This window comes from Micromys minutus, assembly GCF_963924665.1.
Source record: "Micromys minutus genome assembly, chromosome: 1".
Lineage (NCBI taxonomy): Eukaryota > Metazoa > Chordata > Mammalia > Rodentia > Muridae > Micromys > Micromys minutus.
Window position 1 is genome coordinate 245,975,240 of NC_137969.1, and position 18,277 is coordinate 245,993,516.

General features: G+C 52.2%; 1 protein-coding gene across 2 annotated transcripts in view; it reads right to left on the bottom strand.

Moving 5' to 3' along the window:
* Positions 1–18,277, bottom strand: part of ASB2 (ankyrin repeat and SOCS box containing 2) — a 33,252-nt gene that overhangs the window by 3,480 nt on the left and 11,495 nt on the right. For both annotated transcript variants that reach the window (XM_080928417.1, XM_080928416.1), the window contains 6 exons: positions 14,184–14,288; positions 12,057–12,223; positions 11,109–11,264; positions 9,399–9,644; positions 6,419–6,590; positions 505–1,066 (listed from right to left, as the gene is read on the bottom strand). In XM_080928417.1, the coding sequence (XP_080784543.1) occupies positions 505–1,066; positions 6,419–6,590; positions 9,399–9,644; positions 11,109–11,264; positions 12,057–12,223; positions 14,184–14,288 (1,408 nt within the window). The remainder of the gene's footprint in view (positions 1–504; positions 1,067–6,418; positions 6,591–9,398; positions 9,645–11,108; positions 11,265–12,056; positions 12,224–14,183; positions 14,289–18,277) is intronic.

The window sequence follows — 18,277 nt, forward strand, 5'->3', positions numbered from 1 at the left end:
TCTGTGAGAGCAATAGTGTTCTTCACAGCTGAACTGTCTCTTCAGGCTCTCTTTTGTCTTTTATTTTGAGGCAGGTTCTCACTAAGTTGTTAAAGATGACCGTTAACTTACTCTGTAGCCTGGGCCACCCTCAAACCTGCAACCCTCTTGCCTCTGTCTCTTGGGTACTAGGGTTATACAACATGCCTGGTTGTCCTGTGTCCTAGGAGCCTCCCCGGCCTGCTCTACTGTCCCCTTGCTGTCCACTGAAGATCTGATGCAGGCGACTGGCCCTGAAGTTTTGCAGAGTTTCCTCCTCTCTTATGCCACGTGGGTTCCTTAAGGGCTCCCAAATCAAAATGAGGACTACATCATTGGCATGAGTCTGCTGCTAAAAAAGGGTCCATTCTCGAACAGCCAGCGTGCCCTCCTAAGCTATAACCACTCTCCCAAATTGCTTACTAAATACGACTGTTACCCTACCTTCCCTTCCCTGAAACCCTCCTGTACCCTCCCTCCATGCACCTGCACCACGCTGGGTGCCTTGTCGTCCACAGGCGCGTCGTGGAAGCGGCCGGGTCGCGGGGCGGGTGGATGCGGCCCGTTGCCGTATAGGCAGGAGAAGCAGGGCTCGCCATCACAGCCTAGGTCCATGAGGAACTTGAGTAACGACAGGCACTTCATGGCGAACATGATGGTGGCTGGGAAGGCAGTGGGGTGGGTGGCGATGTAGGCGTCAATGTTGGCGCCGTGGTCCAACAGCAGCTGCATGGTGCGCAGGCAGCCGTGGCGGATGGCCACGAGCAGGGGGCTGATGACGTCACGGTTGGGGTCAGCGCCCGCCAGCAGCAACAGCTCGGTGGCGTACACATTGTTGTTGACCACGGCGAAGTAGAGCGCAGAACTGCGGCGGTCCTCGTACAGGCGCGCGCGCTCGGGAGCCAGAGGCGCGTTCACGTCGAAGCGCGCGGCCAGCAGCGCCTCCAGCACCCCGTCGTGGTTGCGCTCGGCCGCCAGGTGCAGTGGGCTGATGCCGCTACGGCGCACGCGCGTGCGGCTGGTCACGGGCAGCAGCATCTGCACTATTCTGTAGGAGGACGAGCACGAGCCGGTCAGAGACGGGGCGCACAGGCACGACACGGCCAGCAGAGGGCGCCCAGGGGCCTGTCGTGCTTAGCAAGAAAAGGTTGGAACTGGCTTGTGAATTCTGAAAAACCTCAGCCAGGTGAGCTGTGTGTGACTTCAAGCATCTTGCCTGGACTCACTCCCCCGTAAATAAAGGATGCTTGGGGACAGAGAAATGACTCAGAGATCAAGCGCCCTGGATGAGCTTCCAGAGAAACCAGTTAGATTCCCAGCACCTACAGGTGGCTCACAATCGCCAGCTTTTGTAACTCAGGTTCCAAAGGATCCGAAGCCCTCTTCTGACAACCACCGGCACCAAGCATACCCGTGGTGCAGGGAAATACTTGCAGACAAAATACTGCTCCACTAATAATAAAAGCTTCAGCTCCCAACAATCTGGAGAAAGTGTCAGGAAAACCCCTCACACTCAGTGAAGGCCTCTCTACAGATACTGAAATCTGATACCAAACCTTGCCCTGTGTGGGAAGAAAACACTGGGGATTTGGTTTTGTTGTTAGGAGAACCCATAAAGCAATTCCTGTTGCCCCCACTTGTTGCAGATGAGAAGAATTGAGACTTGGAAAGTTTAAGGAACTTGCTGGGAAGACTCTGGGGCTGAATTGTCTTTCCTCCCTGTCTTGCTGCTCTGGCATCTGGTGAAACTTCTAGGTATAGTGAGAGGAGGAAAGAGGAAACATCTCAACCACTCTTGCCCCAGACCTCTTCATCTACTGTACCCATGTGGTTCCTTCTCTCTTCTACAAGATGCCGTTTCCCCCCCCCCACTGTCTGATTCCAGCTTCTCCAGCTCCTCTGCCCAGTTTTGACATGGAGCCAGCCACTGCCGAGGCTGGAGCTCCCACGGCCCTGGCTCCTGACTGTGGGACTGGGCACTGATCTCAGCTCTTCACCTATTAACCTTCATGGTTGTCCTGGTGACTCTTTGAGGTTGTATTCCCATTACAGATGGGGAAGCCCAGGAAAGGTGAACGGCTTCCCAAGGATACACAACCAGGAAGTGGGAACACCAAGATTTGAGTTCAGGTTGTCGAATCCCTTTGGCCACACTCTTAACTACTCCCCATTTCTGGTGTAGCAATCAGGGTGACAGCTGACAGGTCATAGGCTTTTGCAATTTTCAGTGTGTCAACCTGCCTGGCCCATTTCGCCTCCACTGTAGCCCCATGGCGTACCCAGAGCAAGCTGTGTCTATCTTTTTAACAGATGGGGCTCAGAAAGCCAGTGACACATCAGCGGTCGTAGAATGGCTCCAGGGATTTGACCCTAGGACCCCTCATCTCAGCTCTTGACCCCAGGAATCCTCATCTTGGCTCTCATCCCCTGGACCCCCACTGCCTTCCAGAACAAGTGCTCAGCTCACTGTTGATTTCAGGCTCTAATCCATCCAAGCCCTGCTGACAGGTGACCTCACAGCCTCCTACGGGGCTCGGAGGATGAGGCCATTTCAGGGAAGGAGGGGGAAGCAGGTGCCACCACCAGCCCAGTTCCCATGTCTCTTGATTCCTGGCACTCTTCTTGCCTCTGACTTTCTGGAACCGGGATGCCAGCGACCTCCTGCTGGAGTCTCCGGGGACAACATTATTGCATTCAGCGATGCTGGGTTTGGCTAAGATCTGCCTCTGAAACCTCAAAAGGAAATTCGCACACCCAGGGGAGCTAATTGCCTCCTAATTTCTATTTGTGCAGGCCTCAGGGGCTTGACCTCCTCTTCAGAGGTACTGGTCAAAGGCTGGGCTGGGGCCCCTGGACCACCGCCATGACCAACAAATGCAGGGTAACATCCGTGACGCGCTCAAGCACGAGAAAGAACAGGGACAGGCGTGGGCTGGGCGGCTGGCCCGTGGGCTGGGATCTCTGCAGGCCTCAGCTGGTCTCCAATGATTCCTTGGCCAGCCCATGGAAAGGGGCAGAAATGTGGGAATTTGACCGTCTCCGACCCGAGTCCCGGAAGCATAAAGTTGGTGACTTAGTGAGTCATTGGGCCATTGCAGACTTCTTCCCTAGGATTTAGCCATCAAGGGTCAGTGTACTGTGCTGGCCACCTCTGACAGACATAGGGACAGTGGTGCCATTTTATAGAGGGTGAAGCAGAGAGCCAGGGATGGAGTGGAGAAGCATCTGGCTCAGAATAAAGGCAGGAATCACACCAGGCGGAGTGGAGGTGCTGGGTACCCAGGGCCAGGCCTTTGCCAGGTGCCATACCTCTTTTAAATTAATTCCTTTTTTTTTTCTTTTATCATGTTTTGAGACATGATCTCTTGTGGTCCGGGATGGCCTCAGACTCATACAGAGGTCATGAATGACCTTGAACTTCTGGTTTCCCTGCTTCTTCCTCCGGAGGGACATGACAGGCATAAGCCACTGTGCCTGGCTTAGGTCTTTGACTTCTAACCATGGGCAGTGTCTGAGTGGGCAACCCACCATGCAGATGTCTCTTTTCTAGCAGTTGATTTTGTGGGACAGAGGGCAGGAAGTAATCAGGTGATTCCAAGAAATACGTTAGGATGGGCTGACTTCCCCCAAAAGCCAAACAGACCCAGCCCGGGACGATTACTGGGAGGCCCCGTGCAGTATCTAGGAAGACATCAGAGACTGTTTGGCAGCCTCTGACTTGGGACATCACTCTAGGTCCCCTCAGGCTTGAAAACCCTGGCCCTTGAGCTGGGATCCCGGTGGAGACTCTAGTTACACAAGCATACAGTCTTGCTACCCTGCCTGACTTGGGTGCTGATGCCTCGACCTAACCCAGACCAGCAACAGTGAGTAGGTGTTCAAGCTAGTTGTCCTTAGTATGGGAGCACAGGGGATCCTGGGGGACAGTATAGACAATGAGGAAGCATCAGATCTCAGAATCACCTGGACCTGGTGACAATGGCCTAATGCTGGGCCATCTGGGGCATGCCTCTAACCTCTCTGAACCACACACACACACACACACACACACACACACACACACGCACAATATTGCCCTGAGGTGTACTAGTGACAGTGTCAAGGAATAAGTTCCAGGCATCCTTTAAAGTGCTCTTCACAGTCACCTCCTTTAATTCAAAAGTGACAACACAAACTGAGCCCTTTTGCCTCATGTAAGCCTCGTGTATTCCTCATACATCCCAGTGGGGGAGGGGGGGACTTGCACCTATGTGGCAAAGCAGAACCTGGATGTCTCATCTGCCTAACCTGGTTTTGAGGCTAACACCTCACACTTTCATTGGATCCGCACACAGTAGGCAGTTAGAAAACAGAAGCCCATGTCCTGAGCAGCGACGGAAGACCCTGCCCTGCTGCACCAAGCTAGAGGAGACTTTAGTCAAGAGGTCATGGTGGCCTGACCCTTGGCCATGAGAGAGGTGCTAAGTTCCTGGAACTCACTCAGGCACCATGTGGAAATCCTGGCACCCCGCCCCAGGCCAGCCTGGGCGCCATTATCTAGGTTGGGGGCCTAAATTAGGGTTGTGCAGCCAATGTCAGGAGCCCCCGCCTTCAGGGCCCTTAGCCATATTCTTCTCTAGCTCACAGGCTGTTTGGAAATCTACCTGTTCTGCTAGTCTAGCAGTGACTGACAGATGTGCCTAAGGGATGGGGATACAAGGTTCCTCTCTCAGCCATGCCCCAACACACCCCACCCAGTGTGTTGAAGAACAGGCACATCTGGCAAATGGCCTCAGGCCCTGGGTAGGCAGAGTGTTTTGGCAGGTGGCTGAAGGCCTATGGAATGTCACATCAAATCCCTGCTCAGCCTGTGGGAGGCCAGCCTGGGGAGGGCCTCTGATGCCACATGCCCAGGGTGTGAGCAAAGAGCAGTGGCCCAGCCAGGTGGCAGGGGCTGCTGGGAATCCAACTTTAACCCTTCACTGGGTAACCCTCAGGAAATAGGTTGTGTGTGCTTACAGGAAGGTCTGGGGCCCTGGGGAACAGTGTAGGTTTTGGGGGCCTTTGCTTTATTTTCCATGGCTGTCTCTCTCCCCTATAAATCCCCCTGTCTTACTAACAATGCCAAGCATAACCTGTTCTCTTTCTTCTGAGAGTCTGAAAAGTTAGAGCATTTCCCAGTGTAGTGCCCAGGGCACAGAGCAAGGGTTTCTAGTAACCATTAATTACTGTCTCACTGTTCCACTGTGGTGAATGTTTCCCTTGAAAACCATCTTAAGGAAAAAGAGAGATGCATTTAAGAACTAATGGAAACTGTCTAAAATAAAAAGCTTGCCAGTGTCTGTGGCTGGAAACTACCCAACCAGTAGAAAATGTCCTAGGCGTGGGGCTGGTCCCACTGAGTTATGAGGCTCTTAGCTACCTGCCCAGTTTCTTGTTCTGTAAAAGGGGCTGTCCCCCAGTCAGCAATTTAGAAATCACCAGGGTCTGTCTGTGAGGATAATCAGCATCCTTTCTCCCAAGACCCCAACAAGCATCCTTTCCCACCTACAGTGTGGGTGCTAAATTCTTAGCAATTGGCTCTCGGACAAGTGAGGTGCTGGAGAGGTGCCAGAGAGAAGCTCACTCCGTGGTGTATACACTCCCACCAAGGCCAATGTTATGCTGCTGAAGAGGAGAGTGAACACACTCCTGGGGGAGGGGAGCTGGAGTGGACACACAAGCCCATACAGGCAGCCTCCAGTGCTTTCTCCTCTGGCCCTTACCAGGTCCCTTCTACTGGGGACACCATGGAGCTTCTGGATGACCTTTCATCACATCACGAATGGGTGTGGACTGTTCATCTCTGTGTCTGTGCCCCGGGAGGGACACTGCTTCTAGAGAAGTCGAGCTTCTCCAACCTGAGCATGAAGTGCAGGGAAGTGTCCGGCGACTGGTCCCTCTCTGATGCTGTAGGCATCCTTGGCTACCAACTCGTTACCCTGCAGGTTATCTCTGCATCCTTCTACCCCACCAACAGCAAAACAAATGAGAGAGAGAGAGAGAGAGAGAGAGAGAGAGAGAGAGAGAGAGAGGAAGAAAGAGAGCAAGAAGGAAGGAAGGAAGGAAGGAAGGAAGGAAGGAAGGAAGGAAGCACTCATGAGTTCAGATCCCTCTCTGCTCCCTAAGTGGGATTTCTGTAACTTGACTGCTTGAAGCAGATACCCTCCTGCCTCCTGCAAGTGTGTGACCTTGGAGCAGTCACACAAGCTGTTTATCCCAGCCTTCTCATCTAAATAACATAGGCCACCATGACCTCCCCCTCAACAAGCCCTTGAGAGAACTTTATGGGTTGGCCACGGAGAGCAAGTGCCCTGCCCCACCCTGCCCTCTGTATGGGCATCCCTGGATGTGTTCTGCGTGGTGAGGGCGATGGACTGACCTATCGTTGCCCTTCTTGGAGGCGACATGCAGTGGAAGCAAGCCGTCCTTGTTGGCTTTGTTAGCGTCAGCGCCCTGTGAGAGCAGGAACTCTACCACGTCTTCATGCTCATTCTTGCAGGCCTCGTAGAGGGCTGACGCGCTGTCACTGGCCTGCGTGTTGATGTCTGCGCCTGGAGAGGGAGGAGTGGAGTCGTGAACGATCGGGGGTTCTGCCGTGATTTAGTGCCACTGTGAGGTGACTCCCAGCTGACCCCTGTGTGCCAGGCCATGCCTACTGTCTGAGTTCACACGAGTCCCTCAGACGTGAGAGCTAGGGTAAGTGCCTTATCACAAAGCTGTGCCTACACTGTTTCTCTGAATCCACATGCAGCCCTGGGGGGTCAAGTTTTTTCACCACAGACCTGGACACAGAGCGTGAAAGGACCCAGGATAATCCATTCATAGATGTGAAGCCAAACTTGAACACATGGTCAGAAGATGGAGACCAGGCTCTCAACCCTCACTATGGGCACTAGACTGTGCCCTGACAGCAGCATCAGCTCCAGCTAAGTACAAAGCTCCTTAAAGTTGGATTTGGGGTTGGTGACTGACGGTTGGTTGTGGTTGGTTGTTTGGTTGGTCTGAAGCATCATCTCATGTAGCCCAGGCTCGCCTTGAATTCCATATGTAGCCAAGGATGGTCTTGAGCTTTTGAACCTCCTGCCTCTAACTCTAGAGTGCTGGATTTACAGATGTGAACCACCATGCTGGTTTGTTCAGTGCGGGAGGTGAGCCAAGGCTTTGTGCATGCTAGGCAAGCACTCTCCCAACCGAGTCTCCTCCACAGTCCTGGGTTTGTTTCATCCTCCATCAGAAACAGGAGAGAACTAACTCCTTGTCAGGGAACACCGAGGGACTGCAGAGATGGCTCAGTGGTGAGGACCACGTACATGTCTGACAGAGAACACTGGCTTCAGTCCCCAGCACCCACACAGTGGCTCACAACCACCTCTAACTCCAGCTCCAGTGAAACTGATCTCTGTGGGTACTTATGCTCACATATACATCACACATGTGTGCACACACACATCTGCACAAACATTCACATACACACATACACATACACACATACACATGCATGCATACACACATACACACACAAACATACACATACACATATACATGAACACACATGCACACAAATGTTCACATACACACATACACAAAAACATTCACATACACATACGTACACACATACATGCACACACATACACACATTCACATACACACACACTTTTAAAAAAATAATAAAAATAAATTAAAAAAAAAAAGAAATTAAACCCTGAGCCATGCTTGTAGGAAGCGGGCTGAAGCCTAGTAGCAGCCTTCCTGCCTTCATCTTAATCTTCTACATCCTTCCGCATCTCAAGGAGAGAGAGAACCAGTTTGCATCTGATTTTTCTGCTGAGGGAAGTAGGCTTCACGCTGACTGCAGATGCAAATGAGCTGAGGTTGTTCAGTAAAGGCTGAGATCAAAGGCTCCTGTCAACCACAGCTCCTCTCCAAGAGTCCTGCTCAGCTCACCCTTCCCAATTACTTCCTTTACAACAGCAGTGACTGGCCTGGCCTTGTGAGAAGAGCACAGGCCTTGAGGGCCCATTGGAACCATTTAAGATTTTGTTTCACGACCCGCAAGCTCTGGAGCCTTCGATAGCTTTCAGAAGCCTCGATTTACCAGTTTTTTAGTCAAGAATCCTGGTTGTGCCTTCTCCTGTGTACAACAGGCATAAATAAGATGATAAAACATGGTGCCCGGCTCAGAAGCTGCTGTCTGGACAGAGCCCAGGGTACAGGCTGGCCCTTCCCTCAGAGGGGATAGTACAGGAACACCTTTAACAAGCCTCTGGGCCTCCAGCTCAGGCTCTCCGGCAGGCCTAGGTTTGCCAGCAAAGCAGCCTGCTCACACAAGGAAAATATTTGTATAGGAACCGACTTTAACCCCCCACGAAGGGAGCAGTCCCTGCCTCAGTATCTGCAGGGGATAGAACACGCCTGGAGGGGGCTTCCCCTCCCCCACCGTGCCCTTGCCCTCAGCATGACCTGCTGGCCTGGGCTCCAGGACTCCCACTGTGTTGTCAGAGTGTTCATTGCATTCACCCCTGGCTAAGAGCCTTAGTCAGGCCCAGGGTCAATCTCCTAGGCTGAGAGGCAGACACAGATCAAATCCAGGCTCTCCCAGTGAGCGGTCACTTCACCTCTGTGAGCCCCAATCTCAAGTATCCAGTGGCGTTAGGACAGCACCTGGGTCACACTCTATCACAGGTTCATGCTTAGTAGGAGGCCTGACACACAGTAGGTCCTCACCGATTTGATTTGTTGCAGCACAGCTTCTGCAATTAGCCTCAAGTCAATCACAGGAGAGTTTGGGAGGGGGGTGTCAAAATACATAGTTTCTAATTTATGCTTTTTAGGCCTTTGCTACTGGAACATCATGGTGCAAGCGTTATGGTTTTAGTTTCTCCTGTTAAGTTTTTGTTTTTGTTTATGGGAAAATAGGACAGAGACCTGGGTTCAAGTCCCATATGTATCAATAATCTTGGACAAATCACTTTCCCACCCCGGTCGTTGGTTTTATTGCCAGCAAAACAAGGATGTGATTCCCATCCTAGGTCTTTCTGACCCGGCAGTGTGATGTGTGGTGGTTGGGCATCGGGAGTTCAAGAATCTAGATAGCTCTACAACTAAGTCTGTTGATAAGTCACTTCCCCTTTCCAGGCCTCAGTTTCCTCTTTTGTAAAAGGAGGATGTTGAACTGGGATCTGACATGGTTTGACAGGAAGCATGCAGTAGCACCTCACCATAGCTCTACTGAATCTAACCCTGGCCTCGGAATCCTCTACACAGCCCTGCAGGGCCCTGGATCAGAGATGGCCCCAGCACAACTTTCCTTCCAAGCTGACCTCCGAGGTGCTTGGCAGCCATTCCGTGTGACCACTCACCATGCTTGGTCAGGAACCTCAGGGCCTCCAGCTGCCCGCTCTGTGCAGCCACAAACAAGGGGGTGATGCTGTAGACATTCTTGGCCTCCACCTTGGCCCCGCCGCTCACTAGGATCTCCATGACCTCCAGGTCATTGCGTGAGACGGACTCGTGCAGGGCAGTCCAGCCTCTGTTGCAGCGGTGGTTGGCGTCTGCGTGGTGTCGCACCAATATCCTCACGGCCTCTGCGTTTTTGCGCTCACAGGCTGAATCCGGAAGAAGTAAGACAGTCAGTGTGGCCCTGAGGGTTTGACAAGTGCCTAGGTTAATCCTTCCAACTACTCTTGAAGAATGCAACGTCAGTACCTACATCAGTAAAGGAGCCGGGTGAAACACATAGATGGTGAGCCACTTACCCAGAGTCACCCAGAGACTAAGTGTCAGAACTGGGATTCGAACCCAGGAAGTCATGTCCAGAGACTCTTGGAATGTTCTAGAGTGTCCCTAACTCATCGCCCTTCAATGTTCTTCAGACACTGGGGCTAAAAACAACAAAGGCTGCTCAGTTAGCTTGGCTTTATCTTCTGAGTTCAACCCATCTTCCTCACCTTCCTCAAGCCTCCTCTTCACCCTCTGGCCCACACTTCTCACTAGGGAGCTATAGAGGGCATTGGAGTCACCAAGGAATGTGAGCCAATTAAGGGCTCTTGAAGCCTCCCTGGAGAGGGGACAGTAAACAGAAGGAGCAGCTGCCTTTGGTGTTTCAATTGGCTTCTTTCTCCATCTCATGAGCACCTGGTCCTCTCTCTGTAAACCACACAGCAAAGCCTTCCTAGAGGAGGCTCAGGGGAGGAGCCACAGAAGGCCACACTCAGGAGCCAGAAGCCTGAGGTTTTGGTACCTAATAGGTCCAAGGCCAAGCCACTAGGCTGGTATTTGGCATTCTTCCTACAGCCCTATTTGGGACAGCTGAGGTCCCAGGTAACAGCTAAGGGCCCCATAGAAGACACTTCCATGTTGAGTTCAGGTACCTGCTCTCCAGCCTTCACTGCCTATAGAGTATTACATGTGCTGGATGCCAAATCACAGATGTGCCTTTGGTCCTTACATATAAAATGAGAACACTAGCAACACTTACAGGTGTGGAGATGCATATGAGGGCCTTTTCCAGCACTCAACAGGTGCCAGCTATTGTGATGGGTTATCTGTTACCATGGCAACTGGTGCATAACTTTGAACTAGTACTGAGTTAGCCAGGAGGCTTTTATACATAAACATAGCAGAGGTATGCACTCCTCCTACTGCCTGGCCTTTGCCCATGTTGTTGCAGAAGCTGTTGAAGAAGCTTAGCCAGCTGGTAAATTCCTTGCTGTTGGGGTTCAGGCTAGACATCCCTCTATGAGCACCCCCTCCACACATTCCCACCCAGGCCTTTGCCAAGCCCTGAATGCTTGTAGTCTGAGTGTGTGCCCATGCTTGATGTAAGCCACAGACAAATGCCCCCCCCTCGCCTTTTCAACTTAGGACCTCAGTGACCCCTCAGCATGTTGACCTGTGGGAAATATTGGGTGACCCCCATGTGTAAATGCAAGACCTCTATAGCATGTGCCATGCATCTTGAAGGGGGTCTACCCTCTGCAAAGTGGGCCCCTCAGAGCTGGGCACTCGTGGGAGCAATCTGGAAGCTGCCCATTTGCTTCTGGCCTTCCTGGCTGGGCCTAGGGACTTACCTTTGTAGAGCGGAGTCTCCCTGGACTTGTTAGAGATGTCAGGCTCTGCCCCTGCCTGGAGCAATGACAGAAGGCAGTCCAGGTGTTCTCTGCACGTGGCCAGGTATAATGCTGTCTCTTCCTGCAGTGTGCGCTGGTCAATGGTCCCTGGGTAAGCTGGGGGGAGACCAGGAAATCTGTGGTGGAAGGTCCCACCCTACTAACACAAGTGTTCCGACTTCCTCGCAGTTCTAAGGATGGGCATGGAGCTGCTTTCTCTGAATCTTATGAAGCCCAGACCATCTTTATCTCATCCCCCATGACCCCCTTGGGTTCTCGGCTATCGAATGTAACTAGAAGCCATTTCTGGGAAGCCTTCTGAGGTTGAGCCCCTAGCTCTAAAGTGTCCATTGTTTCTTTGCCCTCTTAGTCACTGCTAAAATGGCCATATCTCATGTGACTTTTCCTCCATTGTGGCTGGTGGGAGTTAGGACCATTCCATGGCCAGAGCAACCTGCCTGTTGGTATTACTTGTCCTGATCTGGCCTAATAAGAAGATGGAATTTGAAAATGAGGCAGAACTAGCTCAGGGTCCCACAGTTTCTGGGAACAGCCTTGGCAGTGCATGGGCACAGTTGTGTCTGAGCCTTTCCACACCAAATCAGCTCCTGGAACATTCTGGAACAAACTGACAACGGCTGCCCCAGAACTTAGCTCTTCCCTCGTTCTTTTCTAGGAATTAGGATTTCCTGGCTGACAGGCATGGAGAGAGAGCAGCAAGGGACAGGAGCAGAAACAGGGAGAGGACTGTCCACTCCACCCCTACCCCCAAACCCCACTCTACACCCCACCCCACCCATCTCTGCCACAACAGTTATTTTAACTGTGTTTGTGGAGACCATGACATAGCCTGCCCTCCCCATCAAGAGAGAACCTGCACCCTGCTGGCCCTTCAGAGATGTTCCTCACCTTGCTGCAGGAGTTTCAGGCAACCCAGCTGGCCGTAGTAGGCAGCCTCGTGTAACGGCAGCCAGCCCTCCTTGTTGGGCTCTGCAAGGTTCTTCCCACCCTGGATCATGACCTTCAAGGCCTCTTCATCCCCTTCCTTGATGGCCTTCAGCACGGGGTCCATAGCCCTGTGAGAGCAAGCGGCAGCCCAGTTGTCAGCTGTAGGCAGAGGAAGGGCCAGGTGGCCTGGGTCTTTCCTTCTTTCGTATTCAGCCTGTTCTGGGTCCAATGCTTGCGTTCTCCAGCTCACTGGATGCAAGCAAATTAGTGTGGGAACCCAGCAGCCCCCCGCCTTTCTGTGGCCGAAGCTGATGTCACACCCAAACTGTTTCTACCAGGGAGACTCCCGGCACAGAGTGTTAACACAACTGCAGAGGCATCTGCAGTAACTGGGGGCCTTCCCAAAACATGGCCCTCTGATTTGTAACCACACACAGCTACCTACAGGGCTGAATGATTGCAAGAACTCTCAAAGGCAAGGACCTGCCAAGGTCCCTCCCTTCTCTGTTACCCAGCCTTCCTGTCTCCCCATCTCCCCATCGAATCCATTATCCCTACTCCCAGCTGCTGCGAGATGACAATACTTGAAGGATTAATAAATTAGAATCCTTCACAGTTTCAAACTTCTAAACGTCAAATGATTTCAAGGCCACAGTGGGGGGCATCTTTGTTTGGCTCATTGAAGACTATTTATTTTTTACTTATCTATTTACTTACTTGTCTGTCTGTTCTCTGCGAACTCTTTCCCTTTGTCCCCAGCTACCAAGTCAGTGGGGACCATGACTGTCTAGGATCCTAGAATTAGGAGCTAGGATGGGTTTAGGGGGATCTCTAGGACCAGCCCCCAAACCCTCTCAGCTGCTTCCTCCGGCATGCAACACTTCCTCCTGCCTCTCAGCCTCTGGGTTATTAATAGCCAGAGGCCCAACAAGGACAAGCGACTGACCAGCTAGATTCTGAAGGTCCATCAACACCATCAAAGCTACCTGCTTGAGATCCACTCAGGAGCAACAGGACCAACCCCCATCAGTCTCAGGGAGGGCCCCATGGGGTATGTGGCCACTGCTGACGTGGAGGGGAAGGGCTGACTGGTCCTGTGTCTTTGGTGAGGGGAGGTAATACTTGCTGTCAGGACCCACCAGCCAGAGTGGGTCTCCCCAGCTGGGGTTCACAGATCCTGGGACCCTCAGTGTCACACACACTAACAGCTTGCCCATGAGCTCAGACAAAATCCTCACCCCAAAGAGGGAGAGGTTGCCAGGCATGTTAAACCACCAAAGACTAGGAGACAGCTTTGTCTTCCCCGACACTGCCTTGCAGAAAAGGGAGACTGTTGGAGGGTGGGGGTGGTGGGAGCTCCTATGGCTGACATGCAGGGGTAGGCAGTTGTCCTGAGATTAGAACTGGAACTTTCTTTTTCTGTTCCAAAGCCCCAAGGACAATGTGGTACCCATAGGGCTTGGAGAGGCTGAGAATGAGAACTGACGAGCTGTATCTTCCTCTCTGCCACACAGAAATGGGGTAGCAGCGATGGGCCCCCCTTTTTTCTTTTAACTGCTTTTAGGGCCACTTTGAGCCAGAGCAAGGAGGGGGTACAAATATCTCATTAGCTCCGTGCCTGAGGCAGAACCCTCTTTTTTTGGCACGAGTTAATTGATTAGTTCTGGGCTTCGGCATCTGACCCTTAAGTGAAGGGTTGTGGGTGCAGATTTAGATGTGCACAGATGGACGCCTGGAGGTGACATGGGGAGACACAAGACAGGGATGAATAGGGGTAAAAGCCAACTCTCAGCTCCCCCTCCCAAAACACACCAGTCCCTCTTGCCAGATTCACGGTCTCATCAAAGTCCTCCAGCAGCAGGGTCACAATCTCTGAGAATATCTGAGGGGTCAGTCCCAAGCGCAGCCTGAATGCCACTCCTCGGGCATCAGTCTGTGGCGCCTGCACTTAGCTCAGTAGGAGCACTGGAATCTAGGATCCAGACACAGCAGGAAGGGGATCTAGGGCTGCAAACCTGGCCCTCTCCCTGCTGCCTCAGCTGGAGGTGTGAGCTGGGTGGTCTTGGGGCCAGGTGGGGAGTCACTTACGCCATCTGGGAGGTCTTGAACAGGTTGCTGCTATACTTCTGCATGACCCCTTGGAACAGGCCCAGGGGTGCGCGGGCCGGTGGGCTCTCGGGAGGCGAGGAGGACCTGGAGGGTGCAGAGCCAGAGTGAAACAGAGCAAAATACTCTGCATAGGAGAAGCGGGTCATGCTGAAGCCAGGACGGAGGACGGAGGGTGAGCCGAGAGAAAGAATCGAAGTGACAGACAGACACAGGGCTCTGAACCAAAGCAGATGGCTGGGTCCTCTCTGTGTGCTGGACACAGCTGCTGTGTCTCTGGATTATTTTTGGCCCTTGGAGGAAGCCCTTGGAGATTTAAATGACCATATAAGACAACAATGAGGTTAACCTCACCCCGCCCCCACCGCCCCCCTCCCCAGCCAACCACAAGGGCGCAGATATGAAGCAAGGTGACATTCTTCACCGGAGAGGATGTGAGAAGCGGTCGGTCGGTGGCAGGCGTCAGGATGAGAGGCCATGGGGGCATCTCAGTGGGGCTGGAGTAGAGATTCCTGGACAAGCAAGGGAACAGGAGAGCCATTCTGAGAAGCCAAGATGTGTGGACCCTCCACCTCACCTTGCTGGCTTCACATAATAGGACTGTGCACCCCACTGTTCTCTTGGGACCCAGTAGTCTAGAAGGTACAGCAAAAGGGTGTGCAAGGGAATTTAAACCCAGATGCCAGTTGTGTGACCTGCAGACAAGCTCACTTTCCGTGTGTTTTACTTTTCCTACCTGTGTAGAGGGAAGAGAGCAGCCCCTGTCTCAAGAGCCAGTGTAAAATGCTTAGCTGTCTTGTAGAGCACAGGGTCCCTCAAAGACTCGAGTGTTGAAGGCTTGTCCCCAGTTCAGTAGTGTTCTATGGTGTGTCTTGGGGAAGAGGCAGGGATCGAGAGGGCTCTGTTCTCAGCCTTGAATTTTGATCCTGTTGTCCAGTTCGAAATTGGATGGTGTGACAGGCAACTTTAATTGTCAACTCAACACAGCCTGGAAGCAGCTGGGGAGAGAATCTCAATTCGATTGGCTAAATTGGGTTGGCCTCTGGGCATGTCTGTGGGTACTGTCTAAATCATACTGATCTTCGAAGACCAAGTCTTCTGTGCTTGGCACTGATTCCTAGGCAAGAGGTCCTGAGCTGTGTGTGAGGAGCAAAACCAAGCTGAGCACAAGCGCTCTGCTCTCCAGTGCCAGCCATTGTGAAGTGACCAGATGTCTGGGGCTCCTGCTGCTGGGACTTTCCCCCAGAGACAGACTAGAACCTGGGACTGTAAGCTAGGGGGAGCCCTTTTCCTACCAAGTTGCATTTTACAAAGTGTTTAGTTTTTTTTTTATCATAGGAACAGAAATGAAATGAGGGTGATGACACTGTAGGAAGATAGTGGGAATAAAGAACATAAGACCCAGGCAAAAGGAACGGGTCCTCTGCCCCGTCCTTCTCCTTCATTGCTTCCTAGCTATTACGAGGCAAGCGGCCTCCTAAGCCACAAATTTCCACCGCCATGAAGCTGTACCTTGGGCTACAACAATGGGCCAACGTTTTGCTTTGCTTTCATTATACTGAGCCTTGATTCTACTCTACCAGAAGGCCTGGTGGAGATGGGACAGCCAGTCAGTCTGCTCCTGTCTGGGGCTGCAGGGACAATAGATCTCACCCCTTATCATCTCCTAGCAGGTCAACCTGAATACCACACACTCTCTCCTTGCTGCCCAGACAGGGAAGCAGAGCACTGTCTGTGGAGTCCAGGAGCTCATTCTGAGGCTGGTACCCCATGGGGCACAGGCGATGTAAAGAGGGCCTAGGGAAGGATTCTAACCTTATAAGGCAGGACAGGGTAAGGCCTCAGACTCTGTGGATCCATCAGCAAAACCAGCTGTGGTACAGAGTAGAGGCCCTTGACAGAGAAGAAAAGAGGAGGCTTGGCTCAAATCAGGCTGAGGCCTGGCCACCCCTGTCCACCATGTCTTTGCTCCTCTTGTCTCCTAACTCACCACATCTTTCTATACGTATCTCCAAGCTACGTACGGCGCCGAGGCACCCACTCAGCACTTTCCCTTCCGTTCTTGTTAAAGTGGGCATTGGCATTGCTGCCTTTCGTGATTGAGCAAGCTGAGAGTGGGTACCGCTCAGGATCCTATGGGGCAGATGAACAGAGCTGAGGATCAGATAGTGCCTAAGACTCCCCCATCCTCCAGGGCCTGGCTTCTTCTTGCCTTCTAACCCTCCCTTCTGCTCCATGACCTCCACACTGGTCTTGTGCCTTTGGATGTGTACATACTCTTCCCCAACCTTGTGCCTCAGTTTCTTTACTTTCAAAGTGGGGTCAGGACCAAACCGGGGGTTGGGGGAGGTGGCTGTACACTACTGCCTATGGGGCTGAAGATACTCAGTGTGGCACAGATCCAAGAGCCATCACCCAGGATAAGGATGTGCACAGCCTGTCTCACCTGGCCTGTCTGCCCAGGCCCAATGCCCCCCTCTTTCCTGGCCCTAGGACAGCAGCTTCAGCCAGCCTATCTCTGTAGTCAGCAGGTCTGGGCTCTCTATGAAGCCCCGGGATTCCTAGTACATGTGGCCTCTAGTCTCTAGCTACCAATCAAATGTTCCTGCAAATGATACACACAGTTAAAAAAAACAAAAACAAAACCTTCCACCTTCACCTAAAAATGAGGACCATTCCATGTGAAGCACGAACAACAAGAATTATAGCTGAGGTGAGGAGCTGGGGCTGACGGAACGTAAGGTCACGGTTGGGTCACAGGTCACCAGTGTGCAACACAAACTTCTCAGAGCCCTTCCAAGCACACTCCCGCCACCTTCCAAGGCAGCAGGGGTGTGTCATTTCCATTCTGGCAAAATGAAGAGGCAGATATGACAGGTTCTGCAATGTGACAGCCCTGGCTCTGTCCCAAGCCTGGTGTCAAGGACTGGGATTGCAGACCTCTGGGTCAAGTATTGTGAATTGTTTAACTGCTCAGAGGCCACAGATGCGTGACAAGGCCACACACCCACAGAGCTGCAGGAAGGGGTTGAGATCACAGAAAGAGAACTTGTTCTAGGAGCACTGAACTTGGGTTGCATGACCTTGGTCTGGGGGTCAGCTGTGTGACTTGCTCACAGTATCCGAGCTCTGAGTCTCAGGTTGGATGGGAAGCCAAGGGACTTTGGTGCTTTCAAAGCAGAATAGAAGGCCCCATTTCCCCTCTGCTGGCTGCAGCAGGGGAATTCCCAGCAAAGCTAACCACTGGGCTGAGTCATCTAAGAGAGACATGCTTCCGTGGGATGTGGCTACAGGTTATGACCTGAAAGAGGTCCAGGTAGGGCTTGTCTGCTCCTCTCTGAAACACAGCAAGCACCACTACTCGACCTACCCTGCAGGGTTCCCATGCATCTTCAGCCTTTGCCTTCTTCAGGCTGAAAACCTAGGGGGGGCATGACCAGGTGCCAGGGTGGACCCTGCACAGGCTGGGGTTTGACTGGAATCCTCTGCAACCATCTACCCCATTCCAAGCAAGTCCAGGTTTAGGTTTCTGTCCTTGGACTTCTGAGAAGAACAACCTTAAACAGAATACAGACATTTGAAGGCTTTGAAGATCAGCTCGAGTTGCCTCTCCATGGTGACCTCAGGCTTCCTTGTTCAGGGGCATATCGACCCAAGTTCCCCATTGGATAAGAAGAAAAGTGCCTCTTGGGAGTTCTCAGGGCCCAGGCTTGGCAAAAGGTTTTCATGACTGTTCCACTTTGTCTGTTCACCTGACTGTGGGGTGATGGCTCTAAAAAGAGACCTCATGCTTTATTGGGGGGGTTCTTTTATTGTTTCCTTTTCTAGGACCCTGCACTCCATTTTAAAGACAATGACAAAGTACATTCCCAAAGTATGCTCTTGTCTTTGACCTGTTTATTTGACTAAAAATATCCATTAGGTACCTATAGTGACAAAGGCTCGGAGACACAAGTGAACAACGTCTCCTAGTTTCCAAGAAGTCATGTCACTGGGAAGCTCTCAGAAGACTCTCCCAGCCTGACACAGGAGCTGCTCTGTGAAGATGAGGTAGTCATGAGATTGGGGTCTCAGGG